At 41.5% G+C, this 19,844-nt stretch overlaps 1 protein-coding gene across 3 annotated transcripts in view; it reads left to right on the plus strand.

Moving 5' to 3' along the window:
- The window catches only part of clcn5b (chloride channel, voltage-sensitive 5b), a 105,418-nt gene that overhangs the window by 74,847 nt on the left and 10,727 nt on the right, over window positions 1-19,844 (plus strand). For all 3 annotated transcript variants that reach the window (XM_073058232.1, XM_073058233.1, XM_073058234.1), the window contains 6 exons: window positions 934-1,121; window positions 1,971-2,093; window positions 5,809-6,015; window positions 13,597-13,677; window positions 16,216-16,761; window positions 17,945-18,131. In XM_073058232.1, coding sequence (XP_072914333.1) covers window positions 934-1,121; window positions 1,971-2,093; window positions 5,809-6,015; window positions 13,597-13,677; window positions 16,216-16,761; window positions 17,945-18,131 — 1,332 coding nt within the window. The remainder of the gene's footprint in view (window positions 1-933; window positions 1,122-1,970; window positions 2,094-5,808; window positions 6,016-13,596; window positions 13,678-16,215; window positions 16,762-17,944; window positions 18,132-19,844) is intronic.

Genomic DNA, 19,844 nt, shown 5'->3' on the forward strand with positions numbered 1-19,844 from the left:
GAGGGTAGTTGGTTATGAATCCTGAAGATGCAAATGTTAATAAGGTAATCTAAAGTATTTCAATGTGGTGTCAATTGAACCATGTAGAATTCACTACCCCTGCCCTGATCACTGATCGTTTCCCATTGTCATGTAATGCTCGCACTCACTGTTGTAATAAAAATACTTTATTTACAGTAGTGGCAATGAAAGGATCCTAAGATTATCCATTCTCTAAGATTTCAATAAATTGTAAATATTTTTATATAAATAAAAGAAGTGAAATCCCAGATTCCTAAGCAATTTCTGTTTAATCAAGTAATTTTCTGGTATCCCTATAAAAAGTTCAGTTTTACTCTTATATACAACCCTACAAATGTTTCAAGCAATTATCACTTATTAAATCTGTCTGTACTTTAGACAACAATTGGGTAAAATAATAGTGATTTTGAAGTAATAAGCATTTGAAGACTTGTAAACTTCAATAAAATGTATAAATTCACCCACTTAGGAACCGAGTAACAATAAACCCTTCTGAGCTTGCTACATAAGAAATAAAGTGACTCAAAGCACATGGGATAGAGATGAAAATAGAAGAATGAATGAAGTTACCAGCACTAGAAATACAATTAAACAAATAATTTATTTCTGTATCAGTAAAACCTTGACCTTTAATATGCTTGTTTTTTTAGTAGTATACACTAGAGATAAGTAATCATCAATTAAGTATATTTTTCTTTCTGAAGCGTGATGTTCCTGCACAACTAAATATTGTTTTTTCTTTTGTTGTATTTATTTTCAGTTAGATATAGTTTCCTTGTAAATAAAATCTTTGATCCTATATGGGGGTAGTGGGGGGAATGGGGGTGGTGGAGTGTGGAGAGAGACCAACTGAATATGTAATGTAAGAAAAGAATTTTCTAAAAGTAATAATGTCCTCGATCTTGTGTCCAGGTGCCCTTGCTGGTTTGATAGATATGGCTTCTCATTGGATGACCGATCTAAAAGAAGGGGTCTGTTTAGTGGGATTCTGGTACAATCATGAACATTGTTGTTGGACATCCGATGAGATCACTTTTGAACAGAGAGATAAATGTCCGGAATGGAAGTCTTGGTCCGAACTGTTCCTTGACCAATCTGAAGTAATTTGATATTTTATTTACTTTTCTTTGTTCGTAGTCTGCTCTGACATTTTGTCATAGATTTCACCACCTAATAAATTTGAGTATGCTTTGCTATCTTTCAAAAATATAGTTGACTTTCTCAATTTCTTTGTAGTTATTGAGAGAAACTAGGCCAGTAGATATTTTTGATGATTTCTCTCCTCCACAAATGGTGGTTTGTAATGAAAATTTCTAAAACCCTAGCCATAGTTTCTGTACACAAATCAAAGTTTACAATACTGCTGATAAATAGGTAACGAAAACTAAATACACTGTTTCTGGAACCTGCAGTGCTGTGGCCATGATATAATGGGATCAGCACTTTTTTTTTCTCCTGAAGATTAGTTCACTAATTGACCTTGTGATCAAATGTTTGTCAAATTCAAGTTGGCTAACCTCAACAATAAGTGAAATGAATTATGATAACATTCACTTCTGTGAATGCAGTCTGGAATCTTTCATGATTGTAATAGTAAGCAGTCAAGGTATGCAAATATCACATGATTTGTTACCCAGATAACTTTGTAAAATCTTTGAGTGAATGCCTAGAATGTTAATATTAAAATTTAAATTTCATTGATTTTTTTTCCCTCCATTCAAGTGTGTGCAGGGAAGTATTATACCTGATATTAACAAATAAATGCTCTCTGTATACAATGTATAATATTTATCCTTTACGTTTTCATATAGCAACAATGTTCTGGAATTGCTTTAAATTTGACTACCTTCCCTGTGCTAAACTGATTTTTGAAATGACCTTTACTGATGACCCCACTGGACAAAAATATGAGAAGTATGTTATTAACCATGTTGTATTGTTTATTCTAGGGTGCTGGTGCATATATATTGAATTACTTCTTGTATGTCATTTGGGCCGTAGTTTTCGCTTTCCTGGCAGTGTCTTTGGTGCGAGTATTTGCACCTTATGCCTGTGGTTCTGGAATTCCAGAGGTGGGTCTTAAAATTACTTTTACCAGAACAGTACACTCAAACTATAAAATGTACATAGCATTTAGTGTAGTTTGTCGCCCCCTTGTGGTTCTTATCTGCTCTTCAACCATTTAACACAGTGACCTTCCTTTCTGCAATACCAATTCTTCCTCTTTTGTGTCTAGTTAGATATTTTTGTTGATTTCTATTTTTAATTTTAGGGGGAAGTATAATCTTGGCATTTCTTTGCAGCAGGAGAGGTTGTCTAGATCTCTCAAAAAATGGGGGGAAATTATTAGAATAAGAACATTAATGCTTAATGTTCATCTTAAATAAAATGTGGGGCTATATGTTGGTTCATTGTCCTTCACTGTGAAAAATGGTAAATGAGGGAGATAGCCAGACTACTTACTGCACATGTAGTAATAATATTACTGTCTGATGGTTCGGGAAGAAGTATTGTATCATTGACTTAATGCAAGTCTTAGAGAAATCATGGAGTCGGGCGGCACAGAAGCTGGACCTTCAGCCCACCAGGCGCATCTCAGCCATCGAGTACACATCTGTATTAATCTCTTTTGCTAGAAGATGGCCTGCAGCTTTATAGATCTTGTTGAACCAGATGCTTATCTAGATGCATCTTAAATGTTACAAGAATCCCAGCCTGTTTAATCAATGTGCTCCAGATTTCAACCATTCTCTGCTTGAAAATAATCCTACTCAAATCCACTCTAAATCTTTTCCCCATTACTCTAAATATGTGCCTCTATAAATCTCTATAATGGAGAAAAGTTTCCTATTAATACCCCTCATAAATTGGCATAATTCTATCATCTCTCAACTCAGCCACTTTTGTCCCAACGAAAAACAAATCCAGTCTTTCCATTCTTTCCTTGTGACTGAAATGTTCCATTCAGACAGCATCCAGGTGAATCTCCTCTGCATCCTCTCTAGTACAGTCACGTTCATTCCAAGGTATAATAACCCAGAATTTCAAATGGTGATTTAACTATGGCCCAGCTCAGGTTTTATTAAGTTGCATTATCTCCCCATATTTGTCTGTCTTGCCACAGCTAAGAAGGAAAGTAATTGTCAATGCCTTCTTCATTGTTACTAATTTATTAATAAGTGATAATCTTTGCTTGGTATTAAATGAGAGAATTGTTTAGAAGATTATCACCAATTTTGGCACAGTTTCCTCCCCACCCTAGGGAATCATGGTGCCTCAGTGGTGGTATCAATAAAGTTTAAAGGTTTTCTTCTTCAATAAAATATGCAGCAGCATTTATTTGTTAGGGAAATACAGAATAATGCAACTGCTGATTGACGTGCTTCCCCACTGAAAATCAACAGGCAACATTGAAGCCCTTACAGGAATTAAAATTCTTCAAATGCAAAATTTCAATTGGCTGCAAAAATAGTATTATTATTATTATTATTATTAATTATACCTGAAAGAAAAATGCTGCACAGCAGGTATCCCTCTTTGTTCAAAATAAGTGTGGTTTAACTGGAAATTCTTCTGTGCTCTGTTTATAAATTTTTTAGTGCACTGGACACCCACTCATGGTTCTTCAGTCATGGTTGGCTTCCTCATTCTGCCACCTGCTGTGAGATATTGCCCTTTAGCCATCCAAATTTCCTCTGGTTTCTTGGCAATTAGTTTTAAGTTTTCCCAAAAGATTTTACAGCTTTTTGAATGTATATTGTTGTGCACCTTTTGAGTTTGCATTAAATCCTAGAAAGTTCTGGCATGCATTTTGATTTGATTGCATTGATATTTGAATGAGCTGAAAGGTAATGGTATCAGGGTTCACAATAATAAAATCTTCCATATTTTTGTACCAGGGATTAAATCTTTAAGTTTCCACTTTTATTCAAAAATACTCTGAGTTGCACTTAACATTACTGTTAATGCGAAGTACAAGTTATAATCCACCAAGTTATAGTCTTATCTGTATCAAGCTTTAATCCAAATTTGCTGATTTTTTTTTTCAGGGTTTTGAATCTAAAGTTTTTCTTTTATGTACACGGCACCAAGAGCAAATTTGCTGATACTAAGTACAGGGGATGGAGTCTTGTTGATAGTGAAGTAGGTTGCAAAGAGATCTTGATCGGTTAGCAAATGGGTTAAGGAGTAGCAACTGTATTTCAACTAAGATAAGCTTCCGATTTGGATCTTCACACCAAGGTAGCACCTATACAGTGAATGGCCGGGCACCGATGAGTGGTATGGAACCAAGGGACCTGTGAATGCAAGTGCATAGTTCACTGAAAATGGCAAGAATTGGTTTAACATGCTGGCCTTAAGTCAGGACGTCGAGTTTAAGAGTAGAGACATTATGCTGTGGCCACATAAGTTGTAGGTGAGATTGCATTTGGAATACTATATGAAGTTTTGGCTGCACAGTTATGGGAAATTGTCAAACAGAAAAGAGTGCAGAAGGTATTTAAGAGGACACCAGCTGGACAAGAGGATTTGAGTTATATGGAGAGGTTGGTCGCATGGGATCTTTATTGCTTGGAGCACAAGAGAATGAAAGTTGACCTCCCAGAAATTTATAAAATTTATAAGGAGTACGTATAAGGTGGTGTCATGCGAATGGTTAACTTACCTGCTGGTTGAAAGCCACTTACACAACACTGGTCTCCAGTTGCTGCTGGGTTATTCGAAGGATGTGGCAGCTCTCTTCCATTGGCTGGCTTTCGCACCACCACACCAGCTTCCAGTATCAGGCACCCCAGGGGTATAAGAATAGTGTGTGCAAGACAATCTGTCTTTTAGCTAGGAGCTCCCTTCAGACTGGGGATGACCAGGGCTGAAGAACCATTGGGAAAGTGTGCTGCAGTTAGGAGGCCCACGCATGTACTTAGATAAATACCTATTCGATGAATGTTAGTGCTGTAGTTATATAACTTGGGACGCAAGTACCTGTTCAAGTTAGAAGTATATTATTGAATGTCTTGTAACTTGGGGGGTTTAGATAAGTACTGGTTTGACTTGGTTGAGTGTTTCACTGTTTGTAAATAAATAGTTAACGTGATTACTTGCAATCATTGTCTTCTGTCCCATTTACCAAACCTCCCGATCTACTTTACTATAACAGATGGACAATCTTAGACTTTTCTACAGGTTTGGGGAGTCCAAAACGAGAGGGCGTAGATATACGATAAGAGGAGAGAAATTTAAGAGATCTAAGAGATAACTTATTTGCGCAAAGGGTAGAGAATACCTGCAATGAGTTGGCAGAGGAATGGGTTGAGGTGGGTACCATTGCAACATTTAAGATGCATTTGGATAGATACATGGAGGAGATGGGCTTAGATTATGGGCCAAACACAGGAAACTGGGAACAGCAGGGAGGATGCTGTGGCCAGCATAGACTATTTGATCCAAAAGTCCATTTCCATGCCCTATTACTGTATTATCTGGTTCATACTTACAAATCAGAAATAAAAACGTTTTCCAAGAATTTCAATAGCAAATTGCAACAACCATAATTACACTCAAATTAACACTGCAAACTCGGATGAACTTCTTACCCAAGTTCTAAGAATTGCTACTATTATTTTCATAAATTTGAATTAATGTGTACTGATTATGTTGTTCTAAGGATTAATTTGAAGAGCGATTGAGATCATTAATATTGATTCCATTCTAATAAACACTTGCAAATCTTCATGCATTTGAACTTTAAGAGTTTAATAATGAATGTTATTCTGTTGTTACTTTCAGATTAAAACCATATTAAGTGGTTTTATCATTAGGGGCTACCTAGGAAAATGGACCTTAATTATTAAAACCATCACCCTAGTTTTGGCTGTATCTTCAGGCCTCAGTCTTGGGAAGGAAGGTCCTCTTGTACACGTGGCCTGCTGCTGTGGCAATATTGTTTGTCATCTCTTTACAAAATATCAGAAAAATGAAGCCAAGCGGAGAGAAGTAAGTCAGTTTGGATTGTAATTCAATGTCTTTTATTAATAGCCCTATAATACTCTCCTTTTTCAAGTTTAATTTCCATTTAGTTGTCATGTTTTCAGATGATGTACTCTAGATCATAGCAGTCCATTAAATTGGGGGAAAAAATGCTTGAAGTCTCCATGTCCTTTACAGATTATGTTCAGGCTGTGTTTTGTTTTTGCTTATTGGTCATCATCTTCCCACACCTTACCCATAATTTTGACAACTTTGATAATGTACCTTCTCTGTTCAATATACAAACTTGGTATCTGTGGACCCCTTGGGTGACTGAAGCCCCCTCATTCTTATTGCCATTTTAGTAATATTATTCCTATTCCATTCTATTATATTAATATTCTAGTGGTAATTTATTATTATTGTTTTTTTTCTTTTGTTGCATTTGCACAATTTACTTTTTGCACATTGGTTGTTCGCCCATATTTGTTATGTGAAGTTTTTCATTATACTTACTGTGAATACCCACAAGAAAATGAATCTCAGATTGACATATCTACTTTGATAGTGAGTTTACTTTGAAGTTTAATCCTTATAAATTCTGCCAAAACTATGACACCCTTTCTAAATCTACATATTAGAATGAATGCCATCTTGGACAATGTCTCCCATCCACTCCATAATGTACTGGTTAGGCACAGGAGTACGTTCAGCCAGAGACTCATTCCACCGAGATGCAACACTGAGCATCATAGGAAGTCACTCCTACCTGTGGCCATCAAACTTTACAACTCCTCCCTCGGAGTGTCAGGCATCCTGAGCCAATAGGCTGGTCCTGGACTTATTTCCACTTGGAATAATTAACTTATTTAATTGTTTATGGTTTTATATTGCTATATTTCTACACTATTCTTGGTTGGTGTGAGTGTAACAAAACCCAATTTCCCCTCGGGATCAATAACGTATGTCTGTCTGTCTGAATTTCAATGCTCTAGCTAAAATTATTATTTACTAAGTATCTGCCATAATTCCATGTCCTTTGAATTGAGTTGCATGACTTGTAAAAGCCAAAGATCCTATATAATTTTGTTATGCACCCACTCTCAATTTGTTTTCCCACTTAGGAAGAGCAGTGAACATAAGACATTTAGTCTCTTTGAATAAGCAGACCATTTGTAATTGTAACTTTTAATTCTAATTGTCTTCTTCCAAAATAATCACGACTTTAAATTTCATTGGTTGTGCTTTTTCCCACTACTGGCACTATCTTCCTCACTGTTTGCTGTTACTGTCTTGTGCCATTGGGAAAACTTCAAAATTTTATTCTGTGCATTGGAATCCAAGTTACTAATATACATTAAAAAGAGCCCTTTGTGGAGGCTTGCCCACGCGGCAAGCGAACAGGCTCCAACAGTCGCGGGCAAATCCACAGCCAGCGGCAGCTGAGAGGGCTCTGAGTGCAGGGCAGACCTCGGCCTGGAAGCCGACGTCACTTCCACCCCGCAAGGAGCAGGGGATGCTGGGAGCAGGCACTTAAGCGCGCGTATTGAAACAGTAAACAGTTCAACCAGACCCTGCTCGACTCAGTGTTGCTTTCACTCGTTGCGTATCTGCGCGACCACATTGGTGACCCCAACGGTCCAACGGCATTTAGACCCAGCATGAACAACTCGGCTCTGCAGAATGCAGTTTCCCCTAAACTGCCAACCTTCTGGACCACTCAACCCCTGGTCTGGTTCAAGCAAGCAGAAGCCCAGTTCCAGGTCAGGCAAATCGTCTCAGACGCCACCAGGTATTACTACGTGGTGGCCACCCTCGACCAGGAGACAGCGGGCCGAGTTATCGACTTTCTGCATCAGCCTCCGGCAACAGACAGGTACAAGGCACTCAAGGCCCTGTTAATCCGCACATTTGGCCTCTCCCTCCGCAAACGGGCCGCGCGGTTACTACATATGGATGGCCTGGGCGACCGCGCGCCATCAGCCCTGATGAGCTATATGCTAGCACTGGCAGACGGCCATAAGACTTGCCTCCTTTTTGAACAGATCTTCTTGGAGTAAATGCCTGAAGACATCCACCTCCTGCTAGCAGACGAAGACTTCAGAGACACGCGCAGGGTGGCTGCCCGCGCGGGCGTGCTTTGGTGTGCCAAACAAAATGGCGGAACCACCATTGAAATCAGTGCTGCAGCACAGCCGAAAGCCCAGCCCTCCCACACCCCAGCAGCAGAGCGCACCAGGGGAACACCCACACCAGGGGACGGCACCACTTCTGAGTCTTGGTGTTTTTATCATCAAAGGTGGGGTTCCGGGGCCCGCCACTGCCGACTGCCATGCTCGTTCCAGGGAAATGCCAGGATCACCCGTCGCTGATGGCTATGGCGGCTGGTCACCGTGATAACCTCCTCTACGTTTGGGACAAGCACTCCAGGCGTAGATTCCTGGTGGACACTGAGGCGGAAATCAGTGTTCTACCCTCCTCGAGCCACGATACCCGAACTAGAAGAACAGGACCAGAACTTACGGCAGCCAACAGCAGCACCATCTACACCTACAGCACAAGAACCATCTCCTTGCAGCTCGGTTCCCGCCGCTTTACATGGACATTTATGCTGGCCGCAGTATCACAGCCATTGCTGGGTGGGGACTTTCTCTGCGCACACTGCCTGCTGATAGATTTGAAGGGACGATGATTAGTTGATGCGAAGACGTTCCAGACCTTCTCCCTCGGTGAGGCCAGGCTACCGGCCCCACACCTGGACTCCGTCACATATTCCGACAATGAGTTCGCCAGAGTGTTATCGGAGTTCCCATCTATGATCACACTGCAGTTTTCCTCAACAGTCCCCAAGCATGGCGTGATGCACCACATCCCCACACAGGGACCTCCCCTCCATGCCCGGGCCTGCAGGCTGTCGCCCGACAAGCTCTGCCTCGCAAAAGAGGAATTCAAGAAGATGGAGGAGATGGGGATTGTGCGACGTTCCGACAGCCTGTAGGCCTCCCCACTCCATGTGGTGCCCAAGTCCGCGGGAGGGTGGAGACCATGCGGCGATTATAGGAGGCTGAACGACGCCACCACGTCCGATCGCTATCCGGTACCGCACATCCAGAACTTTACGGCCAACTTGCACGGGGTGCGCATCTTTTTAAAGATTGACCTGGTCCGAGGGTATCATTAGATCCTAGTCCACCCGAACGATGTACCCAAGACGGCCCTCATTACCCACTTTGGCCTGTTCGAGTTCCTCAAGATGCTGTTCGGGCTCAAAAACACGGCACAGTCGTTCCAGCACCTGATGGACACAGTAGGGTGAGATCTGGACTTTCCGTTCATCTACCTGATTGACATACTTATCGCCAGTCGCTCCCGCCAGGAACGTTAGCACATTTACGCCTGCTCTGCCACCGCCTAAGCGACTACGGCCTGGCTATCAACCCCGCCAAGTGCCAGTTCGGCCTACCCGCCATCGAGCTCTTGGGATACTGGATCGACCGCCATGGAGCTGTGCCCCTGCCGGCAAAAGTTGAAACCATCCGCCAATTTGCCAGACCCAGCACTGCTAAAGGCCTGCAGGAATTTGTTGGGATGGTTAACTTTTACAACCGTTTCCTGCCCTCAGCGGCCCGGATCTTGTGGCCCCTTTTCGGCTTGATGTCCGGCAAGGTCAAAGAGGTCACCTGGACAGAGGAGGCGATGGCGGCTTTCAAACAAGCCAAGAACATGCTAGCAAACGCCACGCTCCTGGTCCGCCCCCGGGTCAACATCCCCACTGCTCTCACTGTGGATGCCTCCGAAGCGGCAGCTGGCAGCGTGCTCGAGCAGCTCATCGAAGGCCAGTGGAAGCCGCTCGCTTTCTTCAGCCGGCACCTACGACCCCCGGAACTGAAAAGCAGCGCTTTCGACAGGGAGCTGCCAGCCCTGTACCTTGCCATCCGGCACTTCAAGTATTTCCTGCAAGGGAGGGAGTTCACGGCCTTCACAGACCACAAGCCCCTCACTTTCGCGTTTGCCAAAGTGTCGGTCCCGTGGTTGGGCTGCCAGCAACGCCACCTGTCGTACATCTCGGAATTTACCACCACAATCAAACACATCTCCGGGAAGAGCAACGTGGTAGCCGACGCGCTGTCACGCACCTCCATCCAATCAGTGCACTCTCTGTCTCCGGGGGTGGATTATGCGGCGTTAGTTAAGGCACAACGACTGGACAGCGAGATGCCGGCATACTGAACCGCAGTCTCAGGTCTCCACTTCGAAGTCTACCTGCGTCTCAATATCACCAAGACCAAGGAGATGGTGGTGGACTTTAGGAGATCTAGGCCTCATATGGAGCCAGTGATCATTAATGGAGAATGTGTGGAGCAGGTTAAGACCTACAAGTATCTGGGAGTACAGTTAGACGAGAAGCTAGACTGGACTGCCAACACAGATGCCTTGTGCAGGAAGGCACAGAGTCGACTGTACTTCCTAAGAAGGTTGGCGTCATTCAATGTCTGTAGTGAGATGCTGAAGATGTTCTATAGGTCAGTTGTGGAGAGCGCCCTCTTCTTTGTGGTGGCGTGTTGGGGAGGAAGCATTAAGAAGAGGGACGCCTCACGTCTTAATAAGCTGGTAAGGAAGGCGGGCTCTGTCGTGGGCAAAGTACTGGAGAGTTTAACATCGGTAGCTGAGCGAAGGGCGCTGAGTAGGCTACTGTCAATTATGGATAACTCTGAACATCCTCTACATAGCACCATCCAGAGACAGAGAAGCAGTTTCAGCGACAGGTCACTATCGATGCAATGCTCCTCAGACAGGATGAAGAGATCAATACTCCCCAATGCCATTAGGCTTTACAATTCTACCGCCAGGACTTAATAACTTTTTTTAAAAGCTATTATTAATGCTTTTTGAGATAGTGATTTAGATGCATATCATATTTTTTACTGAGTTAAGTATTGTATGTAATTAGTTTTGCTACAACAAGTGTATGGGACATTGGAAAAAAAGTTGAATTTCCCCATGGGGATGAATAAAGTATCTATCTATCTATCTATCTAAGACATACCCATTGGGCCCAAAGGTAAGGAGCTCCTTTGCAACGTGTCCACCGGGCAACCTCGGCCCATTGTCCTGACTGCTTGGACACCTTGCACGGTTTAGCCCACCTTTCCATCCGGGCGACCATCTGGCTGATTGTAGACAGGTTTGTGTGGCACAGCCTACACAAGCAGGTCGGGCACTGGGCCAGGACATGCACGCACTGTCAAACCTCCAAAATCCAGAGGCACGTGAGGGCCCCACTGCAACCCTTCCAGCCGACACACAGGAGGTTTGAACATGTCCACGTGGACATCGTCAGCCCACTGCCGGTTTCGAGAGGATTGAGATACCTGTTCACCATGGTGGACAGGCTCACGAGGTGGCCGGAAGCTATCCCACTCGCTGACACAGCCACGGAGACGTGCGCCAGAGCCCTGATTACCACCTGGGTGGCATGGTTCAGACTCCCAGCCCACGTCACTTCAGACGGGTGTGCAGTTCACATCGGCTTTGTGGTCTGCACTGGCACAACTCCTCGGAACCCAGCTCCACCGAACGACTGCTTACCACCCGCAGTCCAACGGCCTGGTGGAACGTTTCCACCGGACTTGAAGTCGGCACTGATGGTACGCCTCCGAGGGCCAGACTAGGTTGACGAACTCCCCTGGGTGCTGCTTGGCATCCGCACTGCACCCAAGGAGGACCTGGGCACATTTTTGGCCTAACTTGTTTACGGTGCCCCGCTCAGAGTTCCCAATGAGTTTGTGCCAGCACCCCGTGGCCAGGAGGACACACCTATGGCAGTCCTAACTGAACTCCGGGAGTGGCTTGGAACACTTGCCCCAGTCCCGACGTCCCATCACGGAACAGCACCCTCTTTCGTGCCCGAGGACCTACAACAGAGCGAGTACGTTTTCATTCGCCGAGGTGTGCACAGACCACCCCCGCAGCGACCATAATGGGACGACCTGCATTCTCGACATCGGCGGTCGTGAAGAGACTTTTACCATTGACCGTCTCGAACTGGCACATCTAGACCTGGAACGCCCGGTTGCGGTGCCACCCCCACGACGACGAGGCCAGCCACCTAAAAGAACTGACAGTGTGCAGGCTGTGGACTCTGCGCCTCCTAGCGGTGTTTCTGGGGGCGGGGGGGGGGGGTCTTGTGGCGACTCACCCACGCGGCAAGCGAACCAGCTCCAACAGTCGCAGGCAAGTCCCCAGCCAGCGGCAGCCGAGAGGGCTCTGAGTGAGGGGCAGACCTTGGCCTGCAAGCCGACGTCACTTCCGCCCCGCAAAGAGCAGGGGATGCTGGGAGCGGGCACTTAAGCGCGCGGATTGAAACAGTAAACAGTTCAACCAGACCCTGCTCGACTCAGTGTGTTGCTTTCACTCTGTGGGGGTCAGCGCGACTACACCATGCCTGTTTTGGCCCTTTAGTCGTAGGAGAATAGAAAATACTGTAATTACTCAGTAGGTTGTGCTGCACAGGAAGAAATTGAGTTAACCCTGCAAGTCAATGACATTTTAAAAGAGCTAACTAAATTTAGAAATACAAATTGTTTCAGGGTAGAGACAATGGGCAGAGAGGTGGAAAGAATAAAGAGGATGCTGTGTATTGCTTTATTATTGTAACATATTGCAATACAATGAAAAGCTTTTGTTTTACATGCTCCCTAGACAAGTCATCCTTGCATCCTTTATGTAGTCCTGTGTAGGTCTGTAGTCTAGTGTAGCTTTCTCTGTTTTTTTATACGTAGTTCAGTCTAGTTTTTGTACACCATGGTCCTGAAAAACGTTGTCTCAGTTTTACTGTGTACTGTACATAGCAGTTATAGTCGAAATGACAATAAAAGTGACTTGAGAAGGTAAAAAGAGAACAGAATATAGTGTTGCAGCTACAAATAAATAAAGTGCAAGGGCCAAAGTGTGGTTGATTGGGAGGTTAAGAGGTTGTCTTTAGCATATGAGAGATCACTTGAAAAGTCTGATGACATTGAGATAACTGTCTTCTAGTCTGGTGGTTCATCCTCTCAGGCTTTTGTATCTTCTGCCTGTTTGGAGAGGGGAGAAGAGAGAATGGTTGGAGTGGGAGGGGTCCTTAATTATATTTGTTGTTTTTTTTTAGAGGTAGCTGGAAGTGTAAACAGGAGGTTGGTTTCCATGATAAAGTGGGCTGCATTCCTTGCTGTAATTTCTTGAAATATTGGGCAGAGCATTTGCCATTGCAAGCTGTGGTGTAATCATATAGAATGCTTTGTATTAATAAATATCAGGAACGTAAGCCACAAGAAATTATGGCTGAAATTATATTGAATCAAACAGAATTTTATAAGCCATAATATACTATTTGAATAAGAGTTGCTGTTCCTCAAGGCTGTCTGGGTTTAACTAGAGCAGAATAAGGAAGACAAAGGACTCAGAATGCTATATAAATTTAAAATTACTGCTGCTAATAAGTCAATTAAGGAACACTTACCAAATATTCTTTGAAACCGTATATACAGTCAAATTTATCAGAGAAGTGCATTCTATTTTTTTTTCCTGTCTGTCTACATTGTTACCATAACTGACTTTATTTTCTAGGTACTATCAGCAGCTGCTGCAGCAGGTGTATCAGTAGCTTTTGGTGCCCCCATTGGAGGAGTTTTATTTAGCCTCGAAGAGGTAAGAGATTTTGTCAGTACGTCATTGTAGGAAATGGGTCACCAAAGTCATTCATCAGCAAGTAACCTCTTACAGTCAAGCAAATCATATTTGTCCCAAAATTAGTACATGATTCAACAATATTACCACTGAACGTTTCCCTGATTCCAGGAATCACTGTGAATAATACAAAATACATTTTATTTCAATACAATTTGTTTCTGCAACTGAGCTATGCTCTTGTTTCCATTTCATATTAAATATATCACGGGTGACAAGCTGGTGAATCAATATATATTTCTTTGCTATTTCACTACATTTTAATGTACAAAGAAAACTGTGAATTATTTTAATAATATTCACTGCAATTTTCCAAATGCAATCATTAAAAATGTCTCCATATCTTTACAGAATATATAATTTTACAGAGTGTATTAACTTTGTGAATAATTTGCTAATTCCAGAGTTCATCACATTTCACTTTTCAGTATTGGGTTAGCTTCTATAGTTATTTCCAGGTAATTGTAAGTTCAAGATTGTTTAATGTCATTTCCAGTATACAAGTGCAGAGTGGAATGACATAATTGTTACTCCAGATCTAACATAGCACAAAAAGAAACAAAATAAGATTAAGAACACAGATTGGCAGATGGAGTTTAATGCGGACAAATGTAAGGTATTGCACTTCTGAAGGTCAAACCAAGGTAGAACATACAAAGTAAATGGTAGGACACTGAGGAGTGCAGTAGAACAGAGGGATCTGGGAGTACAGATACATAATTCCCTAAAAGTGGCTTCACAAGTAGATAGGGTTGTAAAGAGAGCTTTTGGTACATTGGCCTTTATAAATCAAAGTATTGAGTATAAGAGTTGGAATGTAATGGTGAGGTTGTATAAGACATTGGTGAGACTGAATTTGGAGTATTGTGTGCAGTTTTGGTCACCTAATTACAGGAAGGATATTAATAAGGTTGAAAGAGTGCAGACAAGGTTTACAAGGATGTTGCCGGGACTTGAGAAACTGAGTTACAGAGAAAGGTTGAATAGGTTAGGACTTTATTTCCTGGAGCGTAGGAGAATGAGGGATGATTTGATAGAGGTGTATAAAATTATGATGGGTGTAGATAGTGTGAATATAAGCAGGCTTTTTCCACTGAGGCCAGGGGAGAAAAAAACCAGAGGTCATGGGTTAAGGGTGAAGGGGGAAAAGTTTAAAGGGAACATTGGGGGGGGCTTCTTCAAGCAGAGAGTGGTGGGAGTGTGGAATGAGCTGCCAGATGAAGTGGTGAATGCGGGCTCACTTTTGACATTGAAGAAAAACTTGGACATGTATATGATGAGAGGGGTTTGGAGGGACATGGGCCAGGTGCAGGTCAGTGGGACTAGGCAGAAAAATGGTTCGGCACAACCAAGAGGGGCAAAAGGCCTGTTTCTGTGCTGTAATGTTCTATGGTTCTAACATAATAATAAACTCAATAAATATAAAAACGCAAGTTAACTTGTATGCACTGATTGTACGTATGTAAAGTGATGGTAGATACAGGAGTGTCCGTACGTAAGGGGGACTCTGACAGGAAATGATAAAGCAGTAGTTGTTGGGGTAAGGTGTATGTGTTAGTGGGTGGAGGTATTGATCAGCTTTACTGCTGGGGAAAATAGGCACAATTTAAACATGTTTATTTTTATAAACAACTTAGAGAAAGCGAAGTAAAATATTGTTGCTATGGGAATAAGTTAGTAATTTTTTGAAAAATGTTGATTACTGTGATGCTAGTAATGCTGCTGTAACCTTTTTGGATTACAGGAATGCTTTCTTAAGAACATAACTGATTGCTGCGTTCTGCTGTTAGATAGTCCAGACATTTCCATTTAACAGCACAATAACTTGCACTTGTGTAAAGTATGCTTCTTTCTGGACATTTTAGAAGTAATGCTTTTAAATGGGACAAATTCAGTGAATTATGAATTTTACATTTTCTGTATTAGAAATGTTAAAACCCAACTTTTGATAGATGAATTGATGACTGAATCTGCTATCTCATTTTCTTTATTTTCTTAAATTCATCTTGGGCAAGTAATCCTCTGATATATTGTAGTGGGAAAGTCTTTGTGAGATTTATACAGGTCAAAACACTCTAGTTCAGGCACCCTTGGAACCTAACTGGTGCCAGATTACAGAAAATCCAGACTGCAGAAATTGCTTTCTGATCATCTTCCTTTGAGCAGGAGAACTGTTTTTGTTTAGTATAGACACTCCCAGGTCACATACATGATCGTTTCCCTAAATAGGAAACACTGAAGGTAGATGTTGCTCTGGTAGACTAATTAGCTACAGATTAGTACAGATCTTAGTTGATTTTGGATGATAAATAGAATTATTTAATTAGTATGGATTTGAACTACAGATTCCAATCTTGCTGGTGGATGGACTATAGAATGCTGGAACAGAGAGTTTCAAACTGCTACAGATTCTGTGGAATAAATTGGAGTAAATATTAGTGTATTTTGGGATGTGCCAAAAAGATTTCCAACTTGACATTATGTATTTTATTTATATAGGTCAGCTATTACTTCCCTCTGAAGACTTTATGGAGGTCATTTTTTGCTGCTCTGGTTGCAGCCTTCACATTACGGTCAATAAATCCATTTCGTAATAGTCGCCTTGTGCTGTTCTTCGTAGAATTCCACAGTCCTTGGCATTTGTTGGAATTATTCCCGTTTGTTCTTCTGGGAATCTTTGGAGGACTGTGGGGAGCTTTTTTTATACGTGCTAACATTGCCTGGTGCAAAAAGCGCAAGACCACCATGTTGGGGAAGTACCCAGTTCTCGAGGTCCTTGTTGTGACAGCCATCACAGGTATTATAGCTTTTCCTAATGAATATACCAGAATGAGTACCAGTGGGCTCATTTCAGAATTATTCAATGACTGTGGACTTCTGGACTCTTCACCACTATGTGACTATATTAATGATGCCAACAGTACCAAAACACTCGATGACTTACCAGATCGTGCTGCAGGTAAAGGTGTCTACATGACGATATGGCAGCTGGCTCTCGCATTGGTGTTTAAAATCTTCATCACAATATTCACATTTGGTATGAAGGTAGGGAGACCATTTTTACAATACTTTTTAAAATACTGTGAAAGTACTGGTGTACAAGTTAGTTTCCTTCCTATCTTTTGAAAATATATAATTGTGTATAGCAGATCATGTACAGAATAACATGAATGATGGAAAGGATTTTGACTGCATTCAGTCAGTGTACTGAATAAGTATTAAATTAGTGTTAATTCAGGATCATTGCACAAACTCATCTTGCTGTAACCTTCAGCTATATCAGTGCAATTTTGGCAAGAATTACTCGGCAGCAAACAAGATATTTCTTGCCTCTTGCTATTACTATTTTCCAGTTTATGGGGGTTCAATCTGCTTAACGAATAAGTGGCGCAGACCTCTTTCTGGGATGGATCATTAAATCAAGACAGTTTTTTAATGATCAATCAGATCCCAAGAATCGCATGGTGTTATTTGCAAAAGAGAAGGGAAGTTTTTCAGGTGTCCATTCCAATACCCCTCCTTCAAAAAACACTTGAAATTATCCCAGTCATATTGTTTGTAGAACCCATTCTTTATGCCAGTTAACCACAACTGTAAATTTCTCCATATTATTGATGCCCACTAGTTCAGTGTTACATCTGTAGATTGTGCTTCCTAACACATATTACCCGTGTTTGGTCACAAGTGTGATAAGGCAACAAAAGCCCATAGGTCAACATAACTCAAAACTCTTTCTAAATGTTTAGTAAAATTAAATAACAATTGCTGCTGAGAGTGTGAATTACAGATACAGCTGAAACATACATAATGCGATCCATTCCCATTTCAAAGGGCTTTTTCCACCTTGGGAAATCGGTTGCTGCATTTAATGTATTCTCCTTTGTAATAGATACATTTATATATGTGGTATGGCAAAGCCACTCCTTTTTTTTGTTAAATTAAGCTGTCCATGCGTAGAATCCATTAAGAACAGAAGCTGTGGCAGAAAGCAAAGAAGGTTAATGGTAAATTCAGGTTACAAATGTGACTGACTATCTTAGAGATTTCAGGCTTCAGTGACACTGTTATCATCACTTGCTTTGAGTTGATGGAAAGGTTGCTGCCTCCAGCTGGAAATTTGCTGTGGCATTGCAAAATTAGTTTTAATACGCAAATGAGTCTGAAACTGTGGCAGCTGGAGCCTTTGTTAATTCTGTATATCATGAATTCTTATCTAATACATGTGCAGGTTCCTTCAGGACTTTTTATACCAAGCATGGCAGTTGGTGCTATAACTGGAAGACTTCTGGGAGTGGGAATGGAGCAACTGGCCTACTATCACCATGACTGGGTCATCTTTAAAGGCTGGTGTAGTCCTGGAGCTGACTGCATCACTCCTGGATTGTATGCCATGGTTGGTGCTGCTGCGTGTCTAGGTAAAAAAAAGTTTTTAAGTTATTATTTTGTGGGTACATAATAACATTTCTTCTCCAAACTTGATGCACTGACATTCCCCAGTAGAAAGGCTGATTTTTCCTTTACTGTTAAGTAAGTAAAAACAAGTAGCTGTTTCAACTCCTCGGCAAAACATCTCAGCTATTATTTATTACTTCTGACTTGCATGTTGTACATGCCTAGTTATTCTGTCCAATTTGCTTAATAGTGAAATAATTTCCCTTGGTATTACTGTGGTAGAATTTGTAGCAATTAGAAATTCAAATAATGGCTTAATTTTGGATTATTGTAACAAATCGTGCATGGAAAATAATTTCAAAACACCACACTTAAAACTAGGTTTAGTTTCAGAATTCATAAAAACTATATTGATAGAAATGAAAGAACAGCAACACAGACTTAAGCAATATGAAAGCAATTATTTTTAAACTGCAATTAGAGACAAAGCCAGATTGCCATAATCTTTCACACTATAGTAAGCTATTTTAGTTGTGATCAGCACTTAATCGTCTTTCTCACTCACCGACAATAAATTTTACTAAGTTGTTGGTTTGGTGCTTAGCTTCCACTGCCAGTTCAGTTTCCAGAGTGAAGGATCCATTGGTGGATGTTGTGTATTTTCTACATGAACTTTCATAATCTGTAAGTAAAATATCAATGCTGCCTAAGGACTGGGGTCATCTGGCTATCTGCAAATAATTATATGCTCTGTTTAAAAATACAGACTTGGGAGTTTTTCAGTCGTACATCCATAAATGGTAGAAAATACTTGTAATAGAGCCCATGAAACCATTCAATCCTTGAAAGAAAAGGCAGTTTCTTAAAATATTTTGCATTCTGGACTGACCACACTGCCCCCATACTCGCTAAAATGTCCTGTCATTTCACACTGAACTGAATCTTTGATCTGAGTACATTTCTGTAGAGTTGCTTGATGGAAGTGTCAATGATCCCAGCTTAAAAATTGTTCCAGATAGCACAGCTTTGAATGATTTTAGACTATGTATTTACTTGGGAAAGGACACTGGAGGTTGTCCGCAATTCATAATTTCCAAGCGTTCATGGTTTCAATATTTCCTTCCGAAATGTTCATTAGTTAATTGGGTGTCTCTGAGCATCTGATTTTTGCTGATGCCAGACTTTTGGAGAGGCTTTACAGGCTGCATCAAGAAACTGGGCAATTGATTTGCATCTTGCCCAGTCCTAACTTTGCATTTATCCAGCATACAAATGAATGTTTGTAAATTTGCTTCTACCACTATCTTCCTTTTAATTTAAGGAATGCTGTACTCTTCAGAAAATGCTTTGGGAATTTATCACAGATAGTCTGAATCTTATTTGATTTGTTTTTGTAAAGCAGCTGAGCTTCTTTGGACCCTCACTAGAAAATCATTCAATTAAGTGACTTAAATAATCATTTGGAACTGAGATTCATAATTGTATAACTCAGAGATAGAGTAACATTAGTTCAGTTAAAGGTCTCAATGTACACTCCTAGTGGAACAAATTAGTTCTGTACGTGCCTGCAAAACAATGTGCAAACAAAAACTTCACGACAGTGTTTAGATATCAGAAGAGCCATAGAACATTACAGCACAGCAACAGGCCTTTTGGCCCCTCTTGGCTGTGCCGAACCATTTTTCTGCCTAGTCCCACTGACCTGCACCTGGATCATATCCCTCCATACCCCTCTC

The sequence above is a fragment of the Hemitrygon akajei genome, chromosome 10 (assembly GCF_048418815.1).
Source record: "Hemitrygon akajei chromosome 10, sHemAka1.3, whole genome shotgun sequence".
Taxonomy (NCBI): Eukaryota; Metazoa; Chordata; class Chondrichthyes; order Myliobatiformes; family Dasyatidae; genus Hemitrygon; species Hemitrygon akajei.